Raw genomic sequence first — 25,856 nt, 5'->3', positions numbered from 1 at the left:
TAAGCACATATTCTCTGATTTTTTAAATTCCTCTTTAAGCTGCAGCAGAGGGTTCTCCCCGTTGCCCCTTAATTTTTTTTAGTACGGATCAGTCAACAGTAATGTTCGAAGTATGTTTACAAATGCGTTCAAGCACAGCAACAAACTGCATGGTCAAAAAAATGTCAAAAGAGCTCAGCAGAATGGAATTAGCATGGTCTCCCGTTAAAAATCACCTCCAAAAGTTGTGCGGTGCAATTTGGCACAGGTGCTCAGCCCCTATTCTACTTGCCAGCTTAACAGCTGAACTCCATTAAAAACTTGGCTCCAATTATTGTGGCTGAGCTATCTAACAATACAGGTCTGCACTATTTTCCAAGTTTAGTTCTAAGATGTGTTTTATGTTCTTCTGAGTACACTTCCATGGTAAATGTAGCTGACCAGGCTATATGAGAGAAATTTGAATAGTCAAGTACACATAACCTCAGGGAGATATGACCAGGAAATGAGATCTGACCAAGCTAGTGCCTATTCATGGAATGTTCAGTTGTTTGCACAGCTTCAGCTGTTGGGTCAGTTCTTGAGTAGGCTCCTGGCTATGAAAGGCACTGTGGAGTCTTCAGGAGAAAAGACAGTCTGGGAGGGGAATTGGGGAATTGGTCCAAAGATCTGCTGTCCATGCCTTTGTGACCTACAGGTGGGCATGTCACTTTTCAGCAAGTAATCGCTGACCATCAGTGTCTACCAGTGACTAACCGAGAACTATGTCAACCTATCAGACCACTGATGAAGCCCCTTCTGCACTCCACCTCACCCCACAAATGTCCAAGTGAAACACTTACTGAACAATCGCTTGTCCTCTGGTCAGCCCCTTATTTTTTACATAATGTTCAATGACTCTGTCCTCACTGTGGAACAAGCAAAATGGTTAAGGAGGCGGCAGAAGAAGTATTTTTTACCAAATAATAATGTTTGATGGCACTCAGAAAACCATTCCACACACAAACATACAACAGTCCGCTAAGAAACTCTCCAGTGAGGTGCGCACTCTTGCACATTCAGGAACTGAGCTACACAGAATGGAACGATGTGTCTGTTCCTTGATATAGCAGGACGGGCTCTAATTTGTAATTAACCCTGCTATATCGTGCACACTACTGTAGAATGTCCCATTACTAAGACACAAGCATTGAACGAGTTGCAAGCACAGCAAAGCTGAAATTTAGCAAAAAGCAGGTGGAGTTATGTTAGATTCCCTACCGCATCACTTATCACCATGATGAGAACTTGCAGACAAAAGTGTGCATATGTCAGAAAACTGCCTATACCAATACATTATCTTGGGAGGAAATAACAGAAGAAGTTAAGTGGTTCCCTGCCAAATCAAACCAAAGACCCATCTAGTCCAGGATCCTGTTCTTACAATTAGAGGCCCCTGGGAAGCCCATAAGCAAGAGTTGAGTGTAATAGTACTCCCCAGCAACTGGGGATATTGAAGCATATCACCTCTGATAATGAAGGTAATATAATCATTGTGTACCCATTCATAATGTAGCTGCTCAATGAATTTGACTGTTGTTAAAGGCAGAAGAGTCCTGCTGAGTGGAGGAAGGAGTTCAGTAGCAGCTTTCAAGACATTTGGGCTTGGATCCAGAGTTCCTGTGAGCTGAACTCTGATCACAGGATGCTTCTGCTAGAGGAAGAGGCAATTCCCCCTTCACCTCCGCCTGCCCCCATAATCCCTTGAAAAGCTACTCTAAAGGGTTGAGAGACCTTCTGGAAATAGTGTGGGAAGTGGCCTGTAATGCAGCAGGAAGGAGGACTGGGTGAAAATCACCTTCTCATCTCTTCCTCTAGCTCACAGGAACTCTGGATTCAAGCTAAAATGTCTTACAGTCTGCTACAGGCCTCTACTTTTTTTACCAGGACCTTTCATAGTTGCAGGTATTTAACAGGGATAATCCTGGCTTACATGGGCCAGCAATGACTGGAATAGCTAGATCTTTTGAATTTCAGCAGGACACTGATATTGTTAAGACACAGGAGCCCTGCTAGAGAAAAAGATAGCAACACCGTGGGGCCCACAAAGGCTGCTACCCTACATACACTGCTTAAAACTCACTGAACTTGCAACACCTACCTGTGTGCATAACTGCAGCCCAAAAGGAATAAGCTGTTATAAACGATCAATGACTTGCCCTCTCTTATAACTACAGATCTCATAGTGCGGCTTGAGTTTATGAAGGTGAGTTATCAGCATGACAGCAATGGACTATGAAGCGGCAACAACAAAGATGGCCACGTAACTCTCATGGGAAGTAATAGTTACACTTTAGTCTGCACTAGGTAGACCTCATCTGGAATACTGGGCCCAGTTCTGGGTGCCACACTTTAAGAAGGATGAAGAGAAACTGGAACAGGTTCAGAGGAGGGCAACGAAGATGGTCAGAGTATGGAAAACCAAGTCCTATGAGGAAAGGTTGAAGGAATTGGGTATGTTTAGCCTAGAGAAGACTGAGCAGGGGACATAATAGCATTTTTTTTAGTCCCAGAATTACAGCCCCGAGTTTACTTTGGAGAGAGATCATATGAAAGTCAACTCCTTTTAAACATTCCTATGTTTTCCTTAAATATTTGAACTAATCTTTAAATCCTGGCCCTGGATTCAGATACACTTATCGACCTACAGAACTTGGGCAGTGTCTGTATTGAAGACATCTATACTATTTGTTCAACAGCTTTTCAAACAAATAGTAGCTGGGAGGAAATTTCGACAGCCTCATGAAAATATGTGTGTTATTTAGGGCGCCAGATAAAGTGTTTGATGGGCCAGGAGGACCTTGGATTAAACCCCTGCTCAGAGGTGGAAATCCTTGGATGGCCTTGGGCAAGGCACAGCCAGACCTAATTTACTTTGCTGGCTTGTTGTGAGGATAATATGGGGAGCTGGAGGTAGGGGAAGAAGAGAAAATATGGCTTGGATCTAGAGTCCCTGTGAGTGAAACAGGGGAGGTGATTTCTGCCCAGTTCCTCCTCCTCCCCTCCTCCCTGCAGCCTCCTTTGTCCATTGAAAAGCTGTTTAGGAGGGCTGGAGAACCCTCCAGAACAAGGTGGTGCTGGGAAGCATGGGAAGTGAAACTTGTCAAAAATCTCCTCACTTGATGGACCACAAGTATGGAAAGAGCCCTTCCTATTCATGGAAGAGACAGTGTGGCTCTCCAACCCTTCCAATGTTGGTTAGAGAAGAAGGGCAGGATAAAAGCGTGAAAGGCAAGTGAAACGAAAAAGAAATGTGTCTTACCAAAAGGCGAGCGATGGGTGTTCCTGTAGCGTCTTGGTAGGAAAGGCAGGCAAGTTCTTTAGGTCTTTCCTTGCATTCTCATCACTTGGAAGTGCACGGGAAAACAAAAGAATAAAAGAGTGTTAACTATTTTGGAATCGGTAAGACTTGCCTAGTTGGTTCTAGGAAAAGGGGGGAAAGGAGGAGTTTTAGCCACTCGGAAGCGGGTTCATTCATAGTGTAGTCCAGCTGTCATAGCAACGTAACCCTATAGGCCATCTTGCATGACAACTCTGAACAAAAGAAGTGGACTTGCATTACTTTTCTGATTAGGGACACAGTGCAACTGAGGAAATTTGGCTGCCGAAGAAAAAGAGGCGGTGATACTCATCAGCCACTGAATATTCTTTGCTGAAACGATACCTTCTGTTTCAACCAGTCGAAAAAACAAACCCCCGCTGTCAGGGTTGCTTCCAGATCCTAGCTCACAGAGGATCACGCCAGCCAGCGATCATTAAATAAAAGTCTTTATTGAGTTACAGTCTCCATTCTCAAGCTGCTGCGCGCAACTCTACGTCTTATGCTTAGATCGGCGAAGCTCCGTCTGAGTCTCCGCCCCTTGTGCACCAACTTAATATCCTAGCCCTGCTCCACCTTTTCCGCCTGACAGTTCTCCTCTGGGTCCCTCTGCCCCCCGGGGTCTCTTCCTTCCGGGATTCTTCCGACGCTGACCCCCCGGACCCTTCTGTCTCCTTGCGCCGGGCTTTAGGACCTGGCTCCCTTTCCGGGCTGCCTACTGCGCCACCTTCCTGTGCATTTGAACTTGGCGCGCGCACCCAACCTTCCACTTTCCGTCTAACCGTCTCTTCGCTCCCCGATGGAGGTGTGGCCACTCCTGACTCGTGCCCTCCCTCCTGTTGTGAGCTGCCAGCGCTTGATCCCTGGCGCCCTTCCTCATCCCTGCTCTCTGGCGGTGACGCTGGTCCCGATTTCCAACTGCTCCCCTCTGAGTCCCCTCTGGCTCTATCTTCCTGGGGTGTCCCCCTAGTCTCCCCCCTTGCCCTGGCCACTGGTGCTCCTTTTTGTGAATCTTCTGATTCACTGGAAAGACTCGGAGATCTCGGGTCGTCGTCATCACTCATCTTTTCTTCTGCCTCCTCCCCCTCGCTCTCTGTTTCCTCCCTTTCCCTCGCCTCTGCTCCTGAACCCCTGACATCCATCCCCCCCTCGAAGCCCCCTCTTTCCCCCTCCCCGTCGGGTACAGTTCGCTTCCCGTGGCGGGCCTCCATCTGAAGTCTTCCGGTTCTTCCTCCCTGCTCTCGTCGACGACGGCCACCTCTGCTTCCATCTCCGTGCCGCCGTGCTCGAAACCCTGGTCGTCCCCGAAAACGTCCATGTCCGTCTCTCCCTCGCTTCCTTCTGGAGGCGTTGCTCGTCCTGGACCCTCCAGCCACTTCCTGCACCACTGCTCCTCTGGTCGATCATCCCACCAATACGAGGGTTCTGAAGCAGATCCCGAGGGCGACCCCTCCGGGGAACTGGCGTCTCGTGTCGGTTCCTCATCCGAGTCGAACCCCCAGAACGTGCTGGCTGAAAGCGTAGGCGTGAAAAGCCAGTCGTCGAAAAAGTCCGCTGGCATTGGCCTATGCGGGAAAAGGGCATGAAACTCTTCCTTGAGCAGAGGTTCGTCTAAAGCGTAGCCCGGCACCCAGCTGTTGGCACTGGCCGGGGTGCCCTCCTTAGCGAGAAGGTATTCCACCCCCTCTTCCCCCCATCTGGAGTCCAAAATCTCCGTGACTTCGTTGATGCGCACCTCCTGTGCCACTCCCCGTTGCCCGGTTCCCTCTCGGAGTGGACTCGGCGCCGTTCCTGGTTCCTGAAATCTGTGAGGTGCCTTGTAGGGAGTGAGCACCGATCTGTGGAACACCGGATGCATCCTGGAACCCTCCGGAAGCGCCAGCCTGAAAGCCACCGGGTTGACCTGCTCTTCGACTTGGTAGGGCCCCAGTTGCTTATGCCCTAGTTTCTTCTTGGCCAACGACCTGGCCGGCACTGCGTGGGCTGCTAACCATACCCAGTCTGCCACATGGATCTCTTCGCCAACCCTTCTGTGTTTGTCTGCCTGCACCTTGTATGCGTGTTTGGCCATCTCCAGGTGCCGCCGCAGCTGATCGTGGACCTCCTGCAACTCCGACGCGAACGCATCTGCTGTCTGCGGCTCCCCCTCCACCATTCTTTCCAGTCCCGGGAAGGTTCTGGGGTGCCTCCCATTGTTGGCGAAGAACGGCGTGACCCCCGTGGACACGTGCTTCGTGTTGTTGTAGGCGAACTCGGCGAGCGGCAGGTAATCCACCCACGTCGCAGGCTGTTGATTAGCATAGCATCTTAGGTACTGCTGCATGATGGCATTGACCCGCTCCGCTTGCCCGTTGGTCTGCGGGTGTCTCGCCGACGCCAGGTTGATCTTGACGTTTAGGAAGCCCATCAGCTTCTGCCAGAAATTCGAGATGAACTGCCGCCCGCGGTCGGACAGAATAGACCGTGGCAGACCGTGAACCTTGAACACGTGGTCTATGAACAGTTTGGCGGTTTGTTCCGCCGTGGCCACCTTTGCACACGGGACGAAATGTGCCATCTTGGAGAACAAGTCCACCACCACCAGCACAGCCGTCTTGCCCCTCGAGCTGGGCAGATCCGTGACAAAATCCAGGGCGACTCTCTCCCATGGTTCGACCGGAGTTTGCAGCGGTTCCAACAGACCGGCCGGCGGTCTGTGCACTGGTTTGGCCCTCTGGCAGGTGTCGCACCTCGCCACGTAGTCCGCGACCTCCCCTCTCATTCCGGGCCACCAGAAATCCCTGGCGACTAATTCCACCGTCTTCTCCTTGCCAAAGTGCCCGGCAGTGGGCGCGTCGTGCAGCTGATGCAGTACCTTGGCGCGAAGTTCGTCTCCCGGCACGTAGATGGCCCCTTTACGGATGAGCAAACCATCTCTCATCTGGAACCCATCGGTCGCCGCCGTGCCCCTTTGCATCTCTGCCATCTTAGCCTGCGCGAAGGAGTCATTCTGCAACGCTCGTCGCACCGCCTCCAGGTCCACTGTCGCCGCAGCGCACGCCCACACTGTTGGTGCGAAGATGTGCATGGCGGCCGCTGGCGTGGCGTCCTCCAGATACTGTGGCTTACGGGAGAGCGCGTCCGCCATGATGTTGGTGTCCCCAGGGACATACTTTATTCGGAAGTCGAAGTTCGCAAAGAACTCAGCCCAACGTATCTGCCTCTGGTTCAGGAACTGTGCCGTGCGCCAGTGCTCCAAATTCTTGTGGTCCTTGCATACCTGCACCGTGTGCTTGGCGCCGATCAGGAAGTGCCTCCACGCTTTGAATGCTGCATGAATGGCCAGCAACTCCCTGTCCCAGATGGTGTAGTTCTGTTCGGACTTGCTGAGCTTCCTGGAGTAAAACGCTCCCGGCCTCCAAACCCCCTGCGGGTCCTTCTGCAGCAGGACGGCTCCGACAGCCCTGTCTGAGGCGTCTGTTTCAACCCTCATCGGCCTGCTGGGGTTGACATGAAGCAGCTGTTCTTCCGACGCGAAGAGCCGCTTGAGTGCCTGGAAGGACTGCTCCGCCTGCGCTGTCCAGATGAACTTCTTTTTCTTGGAGCTGAGCGTGTCCGTGATGGCCGCTGTCTGCATAGCAAAGCCTTTGATAAACTTGCGATAGAAGTTCGCGAAGCCGACAAAGCGTTGGACCTCCTTCCGGTTGCGTGGGCTTTTCCAATCCAACACCGCTCGAACCTTGGTGCTGTCCATGGCGAGCCCCTTGTCAGACAACTTGTAGCCCAGGAAATCCACCTCCGTCACGTCGAATTGGCACTTCTCAAGCTTGGCGTACAGCCTATGTTGCTGCAGCCTGCTCAGCACTTCCCTGACGTGTCTGTCATGCTCCTGCTGCGATTCCGAAAAGATCAGGATGTCATCCAAGAAACAGACGCACGTCTTGTAGAGGAGCCCCGCCAACACGTGATGCATGAAAGCTTGAAAAACGTGGGAGCCATTTTGTAATCCAAAAGGCATAACTCTATATTCGTAGGTGCCCAGGGGCGTGAACATGGCTGTCTTCCACTCATCTCCTTCCCGCATGCGAATGAGGTTTTACGCCCCTCTCAGGTCCAACTTGGTGAACACGCTGCCCTTGCGTACTTTTGCGAGGAGGTCGTCGATTCGGGGCATGGGGAAGTCCGATGGTTTGGTCACACTGTTCAAAATGCGGTAGTCCACCACGAGTCTTTTTTGGGGCGTGTCTCGCTTCTTAACAAAGAATACCGGACTGCCCCCCGCTGCCCTGGACTCTCGGATGAAACCGCGCTCCAAATTATGATCTATGAACTCTTTGAGTTCCTGCAGTTCGTCCTCAGACATGGAATACAGCTTCCCTTTGGGCAGCGCCGCCCCCGGCAGCAGGTCAATCTTGCAGTCATATGGTCTGTGGGGGGGTAGCCTGTCTGCCTCCTTCTCGCAGAAAACCTCCAAAAATTCTGCGTACTTGTGGGGAATCGCTTGCAGCGTGCCTAGCAGCAGCTGTGACTCCTCTTGCTCCCCTTCCTGCCGGGGTATGATGCAGTGTTCAGCACAAAAGGAAGAGCCGAAGGTCAGCTGCCTCTGGTACCAAGCCAGCGTCGGGCTGTGCTTGTCCAGCCAACTCATGCCCAATACAATAGGCGTGTCCGACAGTTGAGTGACGTTGAAGCTGATGATTTCCTTGTGATTTCCAAGCCGCAGCACCATAGGTGGCGTCTGCTTCACCACTTGCCCCCCTAGCAGCTCCCTGCCATCCACCGTGACAACCTGCAGGGGCAGCGTGGCAGGCAGCAACTGTATAGCGTGCCGGTCGACAAAGTCCTGCCCTATGAAGTCTGCATTGCTTCCCGAGTCGACGGTGATTGGCACGTCCATGGTGACTCCATTGGGTAGCTGGAGCGATGCGGTGAGCCTCACTACTGGCTTGGGCGGGAGGGGGTCCATGGGCGGTAAATTCCCTGGGGACTGCTTCACTGACACGTCTGGCTGGGCCCCAGTGCCTCTTCCTCCAGCCAGACATCGCCGTTTCCCTGCTGCGGTTCTCCTTGCTGCGTTGCTGCAGTCACCATTGCCGAAGCTGCAGTGTGCTTGTGGAGCCTCCGGGGACACTCTTTCGCCATATGCCCTGGGTCCTCGCAGATATAACACTTCCTGTTCCCTCTAGGAGGCTTCGCTTTCACTGCTGCCGGTGCTAGGGCTCTGGCTGCTGACTGAGCCCTTGCACTTCCAACCTCCATCGGTTCCAACCCTCCCCCTGTTGGAGGCATGGATTGCGGACGCGCTGCTTCTCTGGGAAGGAAGGAGGAGCCCCTGGCTGGTTCGCGCCCGCTGCGCCCTTGCTCCCTGCTCCACGGACGTTCTTCCAGCCGCACCCCCACCGCCAGTGCCCTCTGAACGATCTCCTGCGTGGTCCGGGGTCTCTCCCCCCTCGCAATCTCATCTTTAACCGAGCTGTGCAAGCCCTCCCAAAAAAGGTCTCTGACAGGAGCCGAATCTCTGTCCCATTCCAGGGCACTGACCAAAGCGAAAAAGCGGGCATGGTACTGCCTTACGCTGGCTCTCCCTTGCCTTAGTCCATGCACCTCCTTCCGGGCAAGATCCACGTCAATGCTTGATAAAAAACACCCATCCATCGCTTTAATAAAGGCGTCCGCATTTTGGAGCGCAGGATCCTTATCTCTCCACAAATTGCGCAGCCATGCTTTTGCGTCTCCATGCAAATGGGACATGATGAACCCCACTTTCTCTTGTTCATCTCTAAAGTCTTTGTGCAGTAGTTGCAGTGCACACATTACGTCTGCTCTAAAGTTGGGGTACTGTTGCAAATTCCCATCGAAGTGAGAGACCAGACCGCCTGTGCGTCTCCCCAACCCAATCCCCTCTGATTTGGGTGTCTGTTGCCCTTGCTTCGTAAGCACGTCCAACCTGACCTGGAGATCCCTGTAGGCGGCAGCTGCGTCCTCCTCTCTCTTCCTGGATGCCAGCGCCTCGGCATTCAGTCGTGACACTGCTTCTCTCAGTTCCGCTATTTGCTGTTCGGCTGTCATAGCGTCTGCCGTTCGTGAGCTCTCTAGTAGGCACCCGCTTTCTCTCCTCTCCGCGAGGCCGTGGATGCCCACAATTTGGTCAGACGGAGCTTACTGTCAGGGTTGCTTCCAGATCCTAGCTCACAGAGGATCACGCCAGCCAGCGATCATTAAATAAAAGTCTTTATTGAGTTACAGTCTCCATTCTCAAGCTGCTGCGCGCAACTCTACGTCTTATGCTTAGATCGGCGAAGCTCCGTCTGAGTCTCCGCCCCTTGTGCACCAACTTAATATCCTAGCCCTGCTCCACCTTTTCCGCCTGACAGTTCTCCTCTGGGTCCCTCTGCCCCCCGGGATCTCTTCCTTCCGGGATTCTTCCGACGCTGACCCCCCGGACCCTTCTGTCTCCTTGCGCCGGGCTTTAGGACCTGGCTCCCTTTCCGGGCTGCCTACTGCGCCACCTTCCTGTGCATTTGAACTTGGCGCGCGCACCCAACCTTCCACTTTCCGTCTAACCGTCTCTTCGCTCCCCGATGGAGGTGTGGCCACTCCTGACTCGTGCCCTCCCTCCTGCTGTGAGCTGCCAGCGCTTGATCCCTGGCGCCCTTCCTCATCCCTGCTCTCTGGCGGTGACGCTGGTCCCGATTTCCAACTGCTCCCCTCTGAGTCCCCTCTGGCTCTATCTTCCTGGGGTGTCCCCCTAGTCTCCCCCCTTGCCCTGGCCACTGGTGCTCCTTTTTGTGAATCTTCTGATTCACTGGAAAGACTCGGAGATCTCGGGTCGTCGTCATCACTCATCTTTTCTTCTGCCTCCTCCCCCTCGCTCTCTGTTTCCTCCCTTTCCCTCGCCTCTGCTCCTGAACCCCTGACACCCGCGTTCTCTAACATGGACACATCTCTTAAGATTCCTAAAGCAAATCTGATTCCACTTTTTGACTAAAAAAATAATAATCAGCTAAGGCATTCTCACTATTCTAGTTCTTAGAGAAGGGGGAGAAATAGGAGGAGAAAGAAAGTTAAAAAGAAATTGTAACTTGGCCCCAAGATATAGGGATTGGGCAGATATCCATTTAATTATTTTAAGAAGACAAAAAGGCATGTGTGGTTGCTGGCAGAAAAGAAAAGTGGGCAATACTTTCTGTTTATCTGCTTAATGAGGCCAACGAGTTTCTGCAGGATTTCTGCATGCTTTTAGCAGAGATCAGCAAGCACCAACATGACTTTTCTGTACCAGTAATTCATTGGGCTTCCTGAGTCATTAACACGTGCCTCGTTTTTCCCAATGGAATAAGCTGACGCATGACTTCTTATACAAGGTGCCTTGTTCTAAACTGAACTCACAGCATCTTTAAATAATTCAGCACAGGAGAAAAGTGTGACTTCCTCCCAACCCTCTGTTGCAGAATCTCTCTGGATGTGCACCTGTCCACAAAACAAAGAAGGATTTCCTAACAGTGTGGTAGCCCAGGGGTGGGGAACCCTCCAGTCCTCTCTACCTGCTCCTCGGGACTGACTGTCCCCAGGACATGCCCCTCAACTGCCCTGCTGTGAGCACCCTCCTTGTGTGCTTCTGTCTTCCTGGAATGCCTCCCTGAACTGCAAGAAGACATTTTGGTTGCCTGGACAGAGGATGGAGGTGTGTAGGTATGTGTGTGTGTGTGCATAGAGACCTCTGGTTTCTGTCTGGCTAGCATGTAGTCTACAGTACAAAGGTAAGTCTCACATCTGCTGCTTCACCCAACGTTGGCTCTGGCCCCATCCACCACTTACACAAACAAACACAAACACACAGGGAAGCTGCCCCTGGGAATGCAGGCTGAAAAAGGTACCCCACCCCAGTGATAGTATTATCGCAGCATTGGCATCCAAATATTTCTGGAAAGAACCTCCTGTCAAGAGAAATATCTCTTTTCTGGCAGCAAGAATCACCTCTTCCAGAACCGGATTTTTTTTAAAAAAACAAAAATCAGATTTAAGCTCTATCTGCTTATATTTACACACACACACACACACACACACCCCAACAACACTGGGATAAATTGTCAGTTGCCCATGTGCAGTTCAGGAAAGGCTCTTGCTGGCAGAAGGAGGGAGGAGGCCTCCCCCTTTGTCCTGCAGCGCCCCACACCATCCCCCATCCTGTTCCCTGATCCCTCTGGAGCACATTTTCATGGAACAAGGGGAATAAGGAATAAGCAAAAACTGCCCTCACTGAACTGAGTTCTGTTCACAGGATCCAAGCCATTATTTTAACACTTACAGTTAACTGAAACACACACACGGAGTGTGAATATGTCTGCGTGTGTGGATAACACAAACACGCCAATTCAACTGTGGTCCTTTAACACAAGTGTTCCTATAGGAAATAAAAGGATTCTATTTCAGCTGCCAGTTCTCACCAGAATCTAGGTCTCCACCCGCCACAAGCACAGAGCAGGCCCATTGTAGTCCAGCGCCTGCAGGGCAAATAGCTATTGATGACAAGAAAGTCGATCTGCAAGGAGATTCTCCTAAGGGCTGCAGCCAATCTGAGATGGTGGGAAAGTTTCTTCCTGACCTCAAATATCATTATATGTCAAACGCTTGAGTGTTATTTGAGCAAACCTCTTTCAGAGAGTTACTCCCAAAAGAAAATGAAACCAGGCACACATTTGTTAATGGTCCACCATGGCTATAACATGGACATAACCTTCACATTTCCTCGTACCATCTCAAAAACATACTGTTTCAATGACTTGTGCCAACACTTTCAGCTAATAGTATTCCAGAGTACAATAACATCTTACACTTATTTTACTTATGCAATCACAGCTTTGCACAGTGTGTGTGTGTGTAACTACCCACTCCCCATTTTTATATTCTTCCACCACCACCTGGGCAAAGCTGCCATGCTGGACTTGCCCAGTTTTGGGAAGGTGGCACAAGGGATCTGGCAGTATCCCAGAAGCTGGACTTTGGGAAGGAGATGTGAGCACTCTGGCAGGGTCCTAGAACCCCTGCTCCACAAAGCTGGGCAAGCAGTCCTCCACCTTGTAGTGAGGACAGTTCTGGAGGTTCCTGGTGTTTGATGATTTTGCATCTGCAAGCAATGGCCACAAACATAACCCCCACATAAGATGCGAGTTACCTGTACAGTAGTACCTTGGAAGTCAAACAGAATCTGTTCAGGAAGTCCGTTCGACTTCCAAAACATTTGGAAACCAAAGTGTGGCTTCTGATTGGCTGCAGAAAGCTCCTGCCTACAATTGGAAGCTGCAGAAGCCCCGTCGGATGTTCGGCTTCCAAAAATAGTTCACAAACCGGAACAGTCACTTCTGGGTTTGCTGCATCCAGGAGCTAAAACATTTGAGAACTAAGTTGTTCGAAAACAAAGGTACGATTGTATATGAATGACAGAGTCAAGTCGTGTCACCCAATATCCCAAGGTTTTCTCTGACTCCCAAGAAATGGGGGGAGGCAATATCTTGGGGGTGTGAATGTGTGCATCTGTGTGTAAAGGTTCCTGAATCAAGGCTAGAACACCCCATGGAGGGGTATCTAGAGTCTTCCTTGTACAGCTTTCGACATAAGCTGAAGACACGCTTCTTCTATACTTAGACATTTAAGGTATTTTGTTTTGTAGGACCCTCCTCTTTTGCTGAATGTATACTGCTCTGTTCTGGCTGAAACGGTTCTCCTTGCTCTTACAATCGTTAGCTGTTTTATCTGTTTTTATACATTGCATATTCTATTGTTGTAATCAGCTCTGGGACCTTAGGTGAAGGGCGGGTAAAAAATCTTCTGAATAAATAAAACATCTCTGCTCTCATCTTGACTTTGAAGCAATCTGTTCATTAGTTCTCTGTGGTACACGTATAAATGACAGCTTCTTCACCTCCTTCAAAGCTCCTCCACAGTGGCTCACCACTAAGAGGCTAATATACGTTCACAACACACCCATGACAAACTACAGTGCCCTATTTTGCTATAGCCCCCCCCCCCCAAGTCACAAAGGCAAGCCACTCCTACACACTGAATGAAGGTGCAAGCCGTAATTCAGAGGTTTCCTGTGACAGGGCTGAAAATGATAGACTCCTTAGGCTGCAGGAGAACTGAAGATCAACTAAACTTCAAACCCTTGTTCACAACACAGGATCAACTTTCACTAACCCAACACTACCCAGATGACAATGTGTGCAATACAAAGCGCACCACTGAGCAAGGAGTAGCATGGCACACTTTCCTAAGAAAATAAACTGAATGGATTCATTAATTGAGCGGAGTGACATGTTACAGATGAAAGCAAAAAACCAACAACCTCACAATGTCAGTGTGACCTCAGGAAAAGCTCCCCCCCAATGCAAATAACTATAAATATAATGTCACAGGCACAGCGCTGTAAATTGTATTCTGTGCTTCTATTTCCATGAGTAACAGAACTTCAGGGTCTGAAATGCTAGCTTCACCTCATTCCTTTTCCCCAGTTGCCTTAGCTTCACCTGCCAGTGTACTCAAGCTCAGGTTGGATTCAGATGATCACCTGCAATTCAGATTACCACTAAAAATCCAGCCCAGAGAGAATGCAACCAGAAGGATAGTCCATTATCTGTGCCATCTGGCAAAACGGCAAGGTGTTCAGGGGAGAAAAGAAATAAATAAAATCCACTTTGTTTTCTATCTTGTTCTCTATAAGCCTAGGCCAGGGTGCTAGTGTCATCAGCTCTTGAAAGTGGTCTGAAAATAATTTGTTCCATTTGCCTGGAACACCTTGGGAGAAAGACAGTAAAGTGGTACCTCGGGTTAAGTACTTAATTCATTCCAGAGGTCTGTTCTTAACCTGAAACTGTTCTTAACCTGAAGCACCACTTTAGCTAATGGGGCCTCCTGCTGCCGCTGCACCGCCGAAGCACGATTTTTGTTCTCATCCTGAAGCAAAGTTCTTAACCTGAAGCATTATTTATGGGTTAGCGGAGTCTGTAACCTGAAGCGTATGTAACCTGAAGCGTATGTAACCTGAGGTACCACTGTACATAAATGCAATAAAGAATATACTCAGTTGAGAACGGCATTCTAAAATATCTCTATCATTCTTATTAAATAGTGGGTGGACATAGTAGATGACACAGAGATTTCTCCAAGTAGTTCTTTATAAGCAAACTGGAACTGAACTGAACAGCAAACAGCTCAGCCGGCCTGCTTTTATAGGCAGCCGGCTGTCAACATTGTAACAACAACAACCCAGGGTTTTCTGCCTAAATTAACTGATGTGGACCTGAGTGAAAACTATATACATGATACCCCTTGTGGCCAGGGTGAGAACATCAATACATTACAATTCTAAAAGAGTTGCACATTAAATAAAAAAAATGCCAACATTGGCCAATCAGGTCACAGAGAGATGAGTCCCTAACACTGGCCAGTGTTGGCCTAAGTGTGCTAATTTGATAGCCAAACTCACTGCTACACCGCTAGGCCATGTCCTAATCCCGTTTGCCCAGGAATAAACCCCACGCTGAATTTAAGAGGTTTTATTGCTGAATGAGACACGGAGAGGACCGTGCAGTAAATTATTCTTCTACAAACAGCTTAACATCTACGTATTGCCGAAGACTACATCGGCACTCTCTTTTCGGTTAAACTAGTTTCCAAACTAACGTTAACAAAAATTCATAAGCAGACAGAATTGGCAGATACCACATTTCATTTACCTGCAATAGTGTGCTTCATGGCCAGCTATGGAAATGGAGGCAACACAAGATCACTCAATTCAAGGGGGAAAGCCAGTATCACTTTCCTATACAGCAAATTTGTGCTGGAGCATCCTAGAGGCTGAAACCATCTGTTGGTTCAAACATATGCAGCCTCCATGCTTGAAAGGTCTAACCACTGTTTAGTAATTCTGAGGGTTACACCTAGAGCCAATATCGCATAGAGTCAAAACACATTGGGTTCAATGGTGGGCAGGATTGGCCAAGTCTTTCCCCCCCAGACATCTGCCACCTTTTTATTTTTTTTGCCAGACACGTAAATTTGAACACACACAAGTTCAATGCACATAAGCCACAGGCTTACTGTATACACCGATCCCAAAATGTGAAGCTGTAGTCCAAAGGTATACATTTCTGCACTGAGGTCCCTACTCATATAGGTTTCTTAATTGTGTGTGTATGAGTGTATGTTAAATTGAGATCCACAGTGGATATATTTACAAAGAGCATTGAACTCTAAAGAGCTTACAGCTTTTGGGGTGGGGTGGGGGCAGGGGATAACCAATGGGCATATGATCTCATTCAGGCACTTACAACTTGCAAGAATGACCTCAGAGCACCAGACAGATTCTCCCATGCACCAGGCAGGAAGCGGATCTGTTCCTCTCTACCTGCGGATTTATTGTTGAGCGAGTGGGGATTATTCACGGTCTGCATGATGCTAGAAGATGTCTCCCATGAGGCTTCCAAGAGCTGCAGACTTGTTATTGCTAACACTCATGGGTTCTTCCTCTTTGCACAAAAGTCAGATTAGCCAAATTAGTCGTGGTTCCTTTGTGCGGCAGCAAAACTGAAAGCTTGTTATCACAGTCCTATGTGCTTGATAACAAAAGGCACCTCGGCCTACAAAAAGGCATGCATCCAGTGGCAGGGAACTGGCAAAACTACAAGGGGAAAGTGGCATTAACGTGCAAGCACTGTCTGTGCTATGTCTCCTGGGCACACAGTAAACCTAAGTCAGGGGAAAGCTTCAGAAATAGCAGAGTGGAGCTGCATATAAACACAACACCTCCCATTTTTGTTTTCACAGAATCGACGCAGAGACCTTAGAGACCATCTAGTCAACTCTCGGCTCAATTTAGGACTCTTGCAACTACAGCATCCCAGGTAGATGGAAGTTCAGCCTGCACTTCAATGCTTCCAGCTAAGGAGAGCCAATTGCCTCCAGAGGTAGTCTATTTCATTGTTCAGCTAAAATCTGCTTCCTTGCCATTTCTATCCATTAGTTCCATTCCTGCCTTCTGGAGCAGCAGAAAACAAGCCCGGGTTCATTTTCTCACTGAAGCCAATCAGATCTCTGAAGGACAACTGTGATGTCTCCCTAACTTTTTCCCACCAGCCTAAATGTACCCAGTTATCTCAACTACAGTAACTGACTGACTGGAACCCTCTTCCAAGCAGATTAATTACTGGCACTGTTACGATGTTACATATATGCACCCAAGACACAATAACAATAGCTCAGAGGTATAGTACTGTATCTGTTTCTCAGTATTTCCACAGATCTCATGAATTGTCTGACTTAATCTCTGTATTCACTTGAATTCTTTAGAAATGACACCACTGACAGCACAAAATTGCAGCAGCTGACATAATCACACTTTGTTAGCTAATTGCTTTCCAAAATAATGGACATAATTGAGCCAAAGCAACATATAAAATGGTACCTCGGGTTACATACGCTTCAGGTTACAGACCGCGCTAACCCAGAAATAGTACCTCGGATTAAGAACTTTGCTTCAGGATGAGAACAGAAATCATGTTCCGCCGGCACGGCGGCAGCAGGAGGCCCCATTAGCTAAAGTGGTGCTTCAGGTTAAGAACAGTTTCAGGTTAAGAACGGACCTCCAGAACGAATTAAGTACTTAACCCGAGGTACCACTGTATGTTGATTTCAGTGGTAGAATTACAGGACAACCCTATAAAAGTCCATGCAGAAGTAAATACCACCAAGTGCAATATGTAGGATTAAAGCCTTAAACATGTGCTTCAGTTCTGTCCCATTGTAATCAATGATACTGTTTAACTTTGGCTGGATTGTGGCCACTGTTTTGTCACAGAAATTCCCTGTTTGTTCTACAGGCATATTTACACCTGCTGATTAACTTGGATGCATTGATTGCCTTCTAATACAGATAATTAAGATCTATTTCTGTTAACTCAGCCCACAGGTCAACCCTGTTAACCTCAAACTGCATATATCCTTTTAGATGTACTTCAATAATAGTCAGTTGTCATTCCACCCCACCAAAAAAGCAGCACCATTGACAAGAAGATACTGTTTTCACATAGACTACATTGTGATATGTCTTTCTAAAATACATCAGGATAGATCCAGACTACCTATTGGAACTTTGTATACAGGGTGCTCTGCTAGAGGAATGGGGTAGGTGATTTTTGCCTATTACGTCTTTCCACAGAAAAGTTGCTCCAGAGGACTGGAAGACAGCACTGGAGGTGATGTTGGGAGAGGTGGAGCGAATTGGCAAAATTTGGGCCCTCTTCGTTCAGCGAGAGCTTCTGTAGACTCTCAGTCCCTTCTGAGAATGGAAGGATTGGTAAGTCTGGATCCAACCTATAAATCACTTAACAACATCTGCAAGTGGAGCAATATTTTAAAACAGGGGTGTCCAACTGGCCGACCACGATCGACTGGTCGATTCCCTGCAGCTAGTGGTTGATCACGGGCCCCATTTCCTCCGTGGTGGAAAAAGAACATCTGGGCCCACCCCCTTGCCCCGTCCTTCATTTGCGCACGATCTCAAAAGTGGCAGATGGAGTTATCGCTAGCGATCTTCTGTTGAGCAACTTTTGACTGACTTCCTTCCCCCAAGAAAGCTCAACTACCTTGGTTCGCCCCCCCCCATGGGTAGATCACTGCCAGCTTTTTATTGTGGGAGTAGATTGCAGACTCTTAGGAGTTGGACGTCCCTGCTTTAGAAGGTTTATCAACACAACAACAACGTGAGGTAGGTCACCACACTCTTCCCGTATGGGGAGCTGAGGCTAAGAGAAAATAAATTTGCCCTGAGTCACACAATGAGTACATAACAGAGTTGAAATCATGTATCTTAGATCCTTAGGCAATTCTCTGGTCCACACAATGAGAGATTGGCATATTTGTTAACGAAAGATACTGGAATGTTGCTCATCACTTACCTTTAAAAAGCTATGTTAGAAGTAGCTGTGCCTATGAAGTACCCAACAAATCTGCTAAGGTTTTTTACAATGCCACAAGTGCAGTACTGTCAAGAATCCTGGGTGCTGAGCACGGCAGCTTATTTAATTCATATTTTGCCTGGGTATAAAACTGAAAAAGAAATACTTCCCCCAATTGAAAAACTAGCTCCCTGTGAGAGTAAATGAAAAGTCTTTACATGCACATATTTATTCCGAATGTGGTGGCAATCCTGAAGTCTAGCAAAACCATTAAGTGGCTTTAGACTCTCAGGAACTTAAAATTCCATGTAGAAACAAACAAAGCACAAAGCAAATGCAACCGTTTGTAGTGCCATACATTTCACTCAGACTTTTAGATAACCTTATCATGCCTATAGAACCCAAGTCCTTACAACCTCATGCATCAACCTGACAGCTTTAAGTATTTGTCCAAGATGGTGCTTTCCTTTCTATACCATAAACAGGCATTGCCCTCTCAGAGAGATTATTGTTACCATGCCTCAGGATTCCAGACAGGAAACACCCACTTGGCAGCAACACACTTCAGAAAGCCAATTCCATTGTTGGAAGTATACTGCATGCAGGTAACCAAAGAGGGTTGGTTCAGACAATCACACACCAACTTAGTAAACCTGTGCTTAGTAAATGAAGTGCTAAGGAAGGTTACACACAGTGTTTGAAACTCCCATTGTCCTAGGCACGTTTTGAAACAGGGAATTTCATTAACACAAGCAGCTTCTGAGCTCTGGGTGCAGTACTGAGCCTAAGATTTCAGATTAAAACTGCCACTGCTGGAAGAAAAGGAGGACCTTTTTCTGCCTCCCCACTTCCAGCCACTCTCTGAAGACTGGAGAAGGGACCCTCATAAGACTATTAGGAAGGTGGGCAGGGGAAGTATGGCTTTGTTTTTTGCAGTCTTCAGATGAGGACTAGACCACATGAAAAATCTGCAGTTCTTTCATTTTCAGCTTTGTATTCCTTATATTAAAAAAGCACGCATAAATACTCCATTGCGGTGCCCATAACCTAGGTTTTAGGCGCCATTTAGCTCCTAGCTTTCATATCTCTGTTTCTAACACTGGTTACGCATGAACTAAGGCGAAGGGACCTCCCAAGAACAAAATGTTTGGCAAAGCCATGTTCCTACAGATCTCTCAGAATTCCACAACCGCTCTTGTTCAATAAAAGCTGAGACTATTCCTGCTGTCTCTCTGCCATTTCAGTTAACAGGGGACTACTCTTTGTCATTCATCTCAGATATCTTCACTATCAGCATGGAGGTGCCATAAGCAGAATAAAAAGCCCCAGCAATTACCACAAAACCAATATGCACCAACTATTATGGCAGAGTTGGTGCCCTCCACTTGTCATTGGACTTCCACCTGGTATCAACTCCCATCAGGATGTTGGGAGTTGGGGTCCTACATAATCTGGAGGGCAACTTGTCGGCTACCCGTGCATTGTGGGGATGGGAAAGCATGTGTGCATAAAGGTTGGCCACAGCATCTTGTGATGCAGCCACTACTTCTTAAGGACCCTCTCTGCTTTCAACACAATTTGGCAACCCCAGTCCAGTCTGGGCTTGCGAGAGAGCAAGGGAGCAAGTGTGCAGTTCACTTTTCACACTCATTTTTCCCCTAAGGAGGCTGTACATATGCTGGATCAGGTCCACACAAGTGTTAACTACTTCCAAGCAGGATTGTTACATTTCTTTAGGACATATGCCAGTGCTTTTCCGTGCAGGCTTCCAAGCTCTGGGGAGCCTCTCTTACCCCACCCGCAGCCACCCAGTACATCAGTCATTGGCCAGACTGTGATAAAGATTGCTATTCCTCTTCAGGGTGGACATTTCTGCATTAGCAGAGCCTGGATGGTACTGGGTAGCTCCTTTGTGTTCCAACTAAGATATCCAAGGCTTTATAGCCTGCCAATGATTCCAGAGGTTGTGCTGCTTTGTTTTGTTTTTTAAAAAATAGCCGAGTCAGCTTTATGATGAGAAATGTGGCAAACAGGTGTTTCACCACAGCATGGCTTTGACTGCTTTTAGATTAGAGCAGCTGCTTTCTTTGAACAGCTTCCCAATTTTTCCCTCAATAACATGCATAAATCATGATCATTACAATCCTCTCAGTGAGTTTGCAATGAGATGCGGCTACAGACACTGAGCATTTGCACAGCACATCTGCAACTTGTAAAGCATGCTGCCAGAAGTAAAATAAAAAAACCAAAATACATATTCCTTCTGTCTGATGCGGAAGTTCGTGACTTTCAATTAAGCTGCAACATCAATCTGCAGGGTATGCATATGTATTTATACAAACTGTTTCCTCTTACAAACTGTGTTTATCACTCAAATAATAACCGCCCCCCTACACACACCAACCACCAAGAATTCATTACATAGTCTGTGTTATGCTACGCCAGGCAACAGTTATCTTTGCAGCCTATGGGCTATAATGGAAACCCAACATGTCAGCTATTTAAAGAAAAAAATAGAAGCCCTCCTGGCAGCAATTTAATTAACTTCCAGAGAGCATGCACGGCTAAGTCTGAGCTCTGAAAAAACATTACTACTGAAAATGGAATCTGAGATCATCTGTCAGAAAATAAAAACTCTTAAAAACTGATAACCGCCTGCTTCTTATACAGCATAGTCCTAAGCATGCGGACTCAAAGCTATGTTCCACGCTGTTCAACTACACATATTCTACAACATGCAGAGACAGAGAGATCTCCATTGCTCACTGCAAATTAACTTGGAAATGACCAGAGTTCTTTTGTGGGTAGGGGACGAACACACAGAAAGAATCTGCCCAGCATTTCTTACTTCTGGGTGCAGCCTCCTGGGCAAATGGATGGAGTTGCAAATAGGATGAATGCCAGCAGGAAACAGAGGGTTGCTCTTTTACACTGTGAACAATTCCAGTTCGGTCTGGGCTGGTGAGAGCTAAGGAACAAGTGTGCAGTTCACTTTTCATGCTCGCAATTTCCTAATGAGGCCATACCTCCGTTGGATCAGGTGCAGACCAGTGTTTACTACTACCAAGCAGGCATTTTTGCATTTCTTTAGGGCACATGTGAGCGGTTCTGGGCTGCTTCTCCATGCAGCCTGCCATGCCTTGCGGATCCCTTCCCACTTTGTCCACTGCTGTCCCCCTTGATCAAACATCAGCTGGGTGGTAGGGGAAAATCCGCTGTACTGGGAAAGACGGGGAGTTAGTTTGGCTGTATTAAGATCACAGAGAAGTGGCCGCTTGAACATGCCCCCCAGTGCCCCTAATATAGCTAGCATCGCTGTCTCTGAGTACCTAGCTCGCTCAGTGGTAGCAGCCAGCATCTGGAGGGTTACTAATTCCCTACTGCTGCCACACAGCAACTGAGTCTATCAGGATCCTTGAGGGGGTAAGCAAAAGTTTGTCTGTTTTCATTCATATGGAGATGTTTCCATCCATTGCCAGCCTATTTTTGGTGGTGATGGTGAGGGTCATTGTATTTGATGTTGCCCTGTTGTTTCTTCTTGGGAATATCACTGTACTCCGCTGTTTCCCAAAGATCTGCAGTCAAGACACAACAACCCTTGGCAGCCATTTCTGAATATTCCACACTCTGTCCCTTCACATATGCAATGGGGAAGGGAGAAGGCAGAGAGAGAACCAGCTGTCTCATCTCTTATGTTTGTACACACAAACAAACAATAGACAGCAAAGTAATTCTAATCATAAGCACTTTGTGTGTGAAGTATCCAAACAATGTTTAACTAAGGAATAAGTGTTTTCCTCTGCTTTGGCAACAGAACAGACATGAGCAGCATCAATGATGTCCTCTTTTTATGTTAAGACAGAGCAGGGATCATAGCTCAATGGTAGGGTATCCGCTTTGCATACTGAAGATGTCAAGTTCAGTGCACAGCTATAAAGATCAGCCCCAGGGAGCAGGAGCAGTAAGGAACCCTGCTCGAGACCTTGGAGAACCCATCAATCAAAACACACAAACAATAGCAGGCTAGACAGACGAAAGGTCTGACTCAATATTAAGGCAGAATCACGTGTTCAACTTTTTGCTTGCCTTGCATGCATATCTCTGGTGTGCCAAAGTTTCATTTTGCTGGATCTCGTAGATAAAAGTCTTCTGAATGACACATGCTTAACTGACAGGGTTTATAGGGATATAGAATTAGCATGGGCAAATGGACTTGGCGATCGCAAGGGATTTCACTCTTTTCGCAACTCAGTCAAATCACGATGGAAGCATTGGTAATCCAGACATCCAGGAAATGTGCACTGCACTGCATTGCAAAATATGACCTCTCATACATAATCTGGCTGCTGCTGTTTTTTTGAGAAAACATTCGTATACTACACATTCTACAATAAATTTCCCAAAATGGTTTCAGAGCACAAAAAACATCCAACAATCACAACAATGATAAAATTAAATTAAAAGGTTTAGGCTGCAACCTTAAATCCTCTGATGTTGGTGGTGATTTTTGCAAACACACCCCAGCCTGTGCCCCCAGCAGGGGCCGGTATCACCAACCTTTGGGCACCACTGCCTAGAAATACTGCTCTGAATAAACTTTGCCTTAAATTCATGGCACATCTGCAATATGTTAAAGAAAGACATATGTTTGACAGCACCTTGAGACTAACTCTTTAGAAGCTTCTTATTGTAAAATATTCATGTTTATGTTTATTTTATTTATTTGCAGAGATTTCTGAACTGCCAACATGAATACATGTTTTTTTTAAAAAAAAAACCGCGGCAGTGAACTACATCATATAAACAATGAAATTACATTCATAAAAAAGAAGTACAAAATACATCACAAATCAGTAGACCGAGTTAATACATCAATACAGCTGGATTACCCATTTTCATGGTAATTACTTTAAGCTCATTTTATGTTGTGGCAAGTCACATGCAAATATATATGCTCTGCTTTGCACGAAAAGGCTGGAGGGGATAGAATGGGGCCCCCTTGCACTGTGACTTAGTTCCCCCACAAACCCTTTGGAAGATGTCTGTTGCTGAGGTCCAGCCCATGATTCCCATCCCTCTTTACCTACTATTCTACAGGTCTCTTTTTATTGTTAATTGTGGTCTATTAAGAAAGCCCAGCTATCTTACACTGACACCAGCCATAAATGTTCTATAAACATAAGCGCACCTGGGGATCTTCCACTTCTGAGTTCCCCTGGCAAAATTCCCCTGGCATACATTCAAGCGGTTCTGCATCTTCCAAATCTGCCACTCTGGTGCCAGATTTCTCTAGCTTTAACCTGCTAAAGAGCTTTCAAGTAAGGACCCATTGAGCTCTCAGTATTGAAAACAAACATTGCCTTCCCTTCTCGTACATTGATGCTGCCTCTTCCCTTGGGCACAGTCTGTCTCATTAGCAGCTTATACACTATTCCTGTTGATACAATCACACCGGCTGGTTGTCCGGGTATGACCCAGGCTTCTGAAAATGAAAAATGTGGCACTTTCCAATCAACAGCTGTAGTTTGCAGATGAAAACAAAGGCGGGGAGGAGGGAGACTTCCAGTGCAACAATACTTTCCTGAACTGTAACCAGACCAAAGAAAAATAAAACTTCCATGCTTTTGCCTCCAGAGCTTATGCCATAACAAGGTGCCAAAAGACTGCTTGTTATTTAAAAATATGTTCACCAGAAATGATACTCATCCGTACTCCACATCTTCAGCTGAACAGATCATACCTAGCAGAAACCCTGGAGAGCAGATAACAGAGTACAGCGGTACCTTGATTTAAGAACAGCTTAGTTTATGAACAACTTGGATTAAGAACGCTGCAAACCAGGAAGTAGGTGTTTTGGTTTGTGAACTTTGCCTTGGAAGCAGAACATGTTCCGCTTCCTGTTGAGTGTGTTCCATTTGTAAATTGAGTCCCCCACTGCTATGGGAAAGCACGCCTTGGTTTAAGAATGCTTTGGTTTAAGAATGGACTTCCGGAATGGATTAAGTTTGTAAACCAAGGTACCACTGTATACAACAGCAGGCTACATGAGCCAGGGGCCTGGCTGAGCTGGAAGCAGGGTTAGTATTGTTAGGCGTGCCAGAATTTTCTAAGCGGTGAGAATTGGAACGTGGTCGTCGCTGGAAGCTTGCGGCATTTTCCAGCCTCCGTACACAGATTGAGAACAGGTGAGGCTCACTGCTTAGCATTCCAATAACACCCCCAAATCTTCTGCTTGCACATCAGGTTTGCTAGGGGAGCAGCCAGCACTTTCAGAGCTCAAGAAACCCCCACTTCTTGGCTGCTTCAAACTGCTGCTGCTTCACACACTGCTGCCTATCCCCAGCTGAGGGACTTCATTCATATATTGGCTGGCTATGGATAAGGGCAGACAATAAGATACATCAGCCAGAAGGAAATCGGCCAGGTAGATCTTGTTGGGTTGGGCTACTTTAGCAGTTTCTTCTTGCAATTACAACGTCGCTGGGTCAGAAGGGACAGCGACTTTGAACACAAAACTCTTTGGGATGGGCATGTTTTTGTAAAAACACACATACACAGAAAGATAAATTAACACCAGCTTCAGAATGCTTATTCCTCCCTCCTATTGCTCACCCCGTCAGCCATCCCACATTTGACATTTAGCCTGCAATCACACACTGATTTACCCATTGATCTGAATGGGGCTTATATCAGGGGCAAAATGAAAAGCTGAAACTGATTTCTTTTCTTTCTTTTTCAAGTGTTGCACTGTGAGTCAAACTCTTGGAAGGCTTAAAATATTTAACACATGGTTTCCAACAGGCAGCTCCTTCTTTCTGAGTCCAGGTCTGATATCTGGCACTTCAAAACATTTGCTCCCCCCACCTGTTTTCTGACAACTGTCCCCACATTTTCGTCAGTCACGGAATAAATGCAGTTATTCTTTACTGGACCATCCTGATGCTATGCTGAAACCTGCAATGTGATAACAGTCTGGAGACAACCAGTAAGGAGGAAGGGATGTAATAATTAGGTAGGATTGTTCAATCAATTAATCAGTTAGAATAAATTGGGTAAGCTTGCAAACCTAAACATGCTAGAGATTTAACCTCACTGGGCACAGTGAGACTTTCTATTGAGTAAATAAAAAATAAGTATTAGGTTGTGCTGTGCAACTGCAGTTCTGTGCATGGTTACCTGGGATTAAGTCTCATTGAACAATCCTAGGTAGGCACATTCTGTGAAGCTCTTTGCATTGGCGAAATGCGAATTTACTAAGAAAACCTTGTCATTTGCTCTAAAATCAAGAGGCTCAAAAAGAACATTTCTTTTCTCTTACCCCTCAGAATTTTAACAAATCAGTTTAATTGTTGCTATTCCGTCCTGAGACTTCTCTAAAGAAAACAACTTTCACTTGCAGAAAGTGAAAATCTGCCTGTATAATAACAACATCTAAAACAACAACTATTTTCCTCTTCCCATTTCAATAAGGCTCCGATTTTTAAAAGCACAGTCCTCTGCATGTCCGCTCAGAATAAGGTTGACGAGGCTTACTAGCAAATTAATATTCATGTTTGGATTGCAATTTGAGATCCTTTGGCAATTTC

General features: G+C 47.2%; 1 protein-coding gene and 1 long non-coding RNA gene across 8 annotated transcripts in view; one reads left to right on the top strand and one right to left on the bottom strand.

Annotated features, from left to right (window-relative positions):
• LOC309525508 overlaps positions 1-17,815 on the top strand; it is a 104,300-nt gene extending 86,485 nt beyond the window's left edge. The window contains exons 4-5 of the long non-coding RNA XR_014216363.1: positions 16,142-16,281; positions 17,532-17,815. This is a non-coding gene — a long non-coding RNA (uncharacterized lncRNA). The remainder of the gene's footprint in view (positions 1-16,141; positions 16,282-17,531) is intronic.
• FRMD4B (FERM domain containing 4B) overlaps positions 1-25,856 on the bottom strand; it is a 262,525-nt gene that overhangs the window by 58,898 nt on the left and 177,771 nt on the right. For 6 of the 7 annotated variants that reach the window (XM_082209330.1, XM_082209327.1, XM_082209326.1 and 3 more), the window contains 2 exons: positions 3,281-3,364; positions 822-887 (listed from right to left, as the gene is read on the bottom strand). In XM_082209330.1, coding sequence (XP_082065456.1) covers positions 822-887; positions 3,281-3,364 — 150 coding nt within the window. Of the gene's footprint in view, positions 1-821; positions 888-3,280; positions 3,365-18,785; positions 18,887-25,856 lie in introns of those variants that run through there. The other variant, XM_082209332.1, reaches the window with a different exon arrangement.

This window comes from Podarcis vaucheri, assembly GCF_965113315.1.
Source record: "Podarcis vaucheri genome assembly, chromosome: 2".
Lineage (NCBI taxonomy): Eukaryota > Metazoa > Chordata > Lepidosauria > Squamata > Lacertidae > Podarcis > Podarcis vaucheri.
The sequence above is the reverse complement of the archived record's forward strand: the minus strand, read 5'-3'. Positions and strand labels throughout refer to the sequence as shown.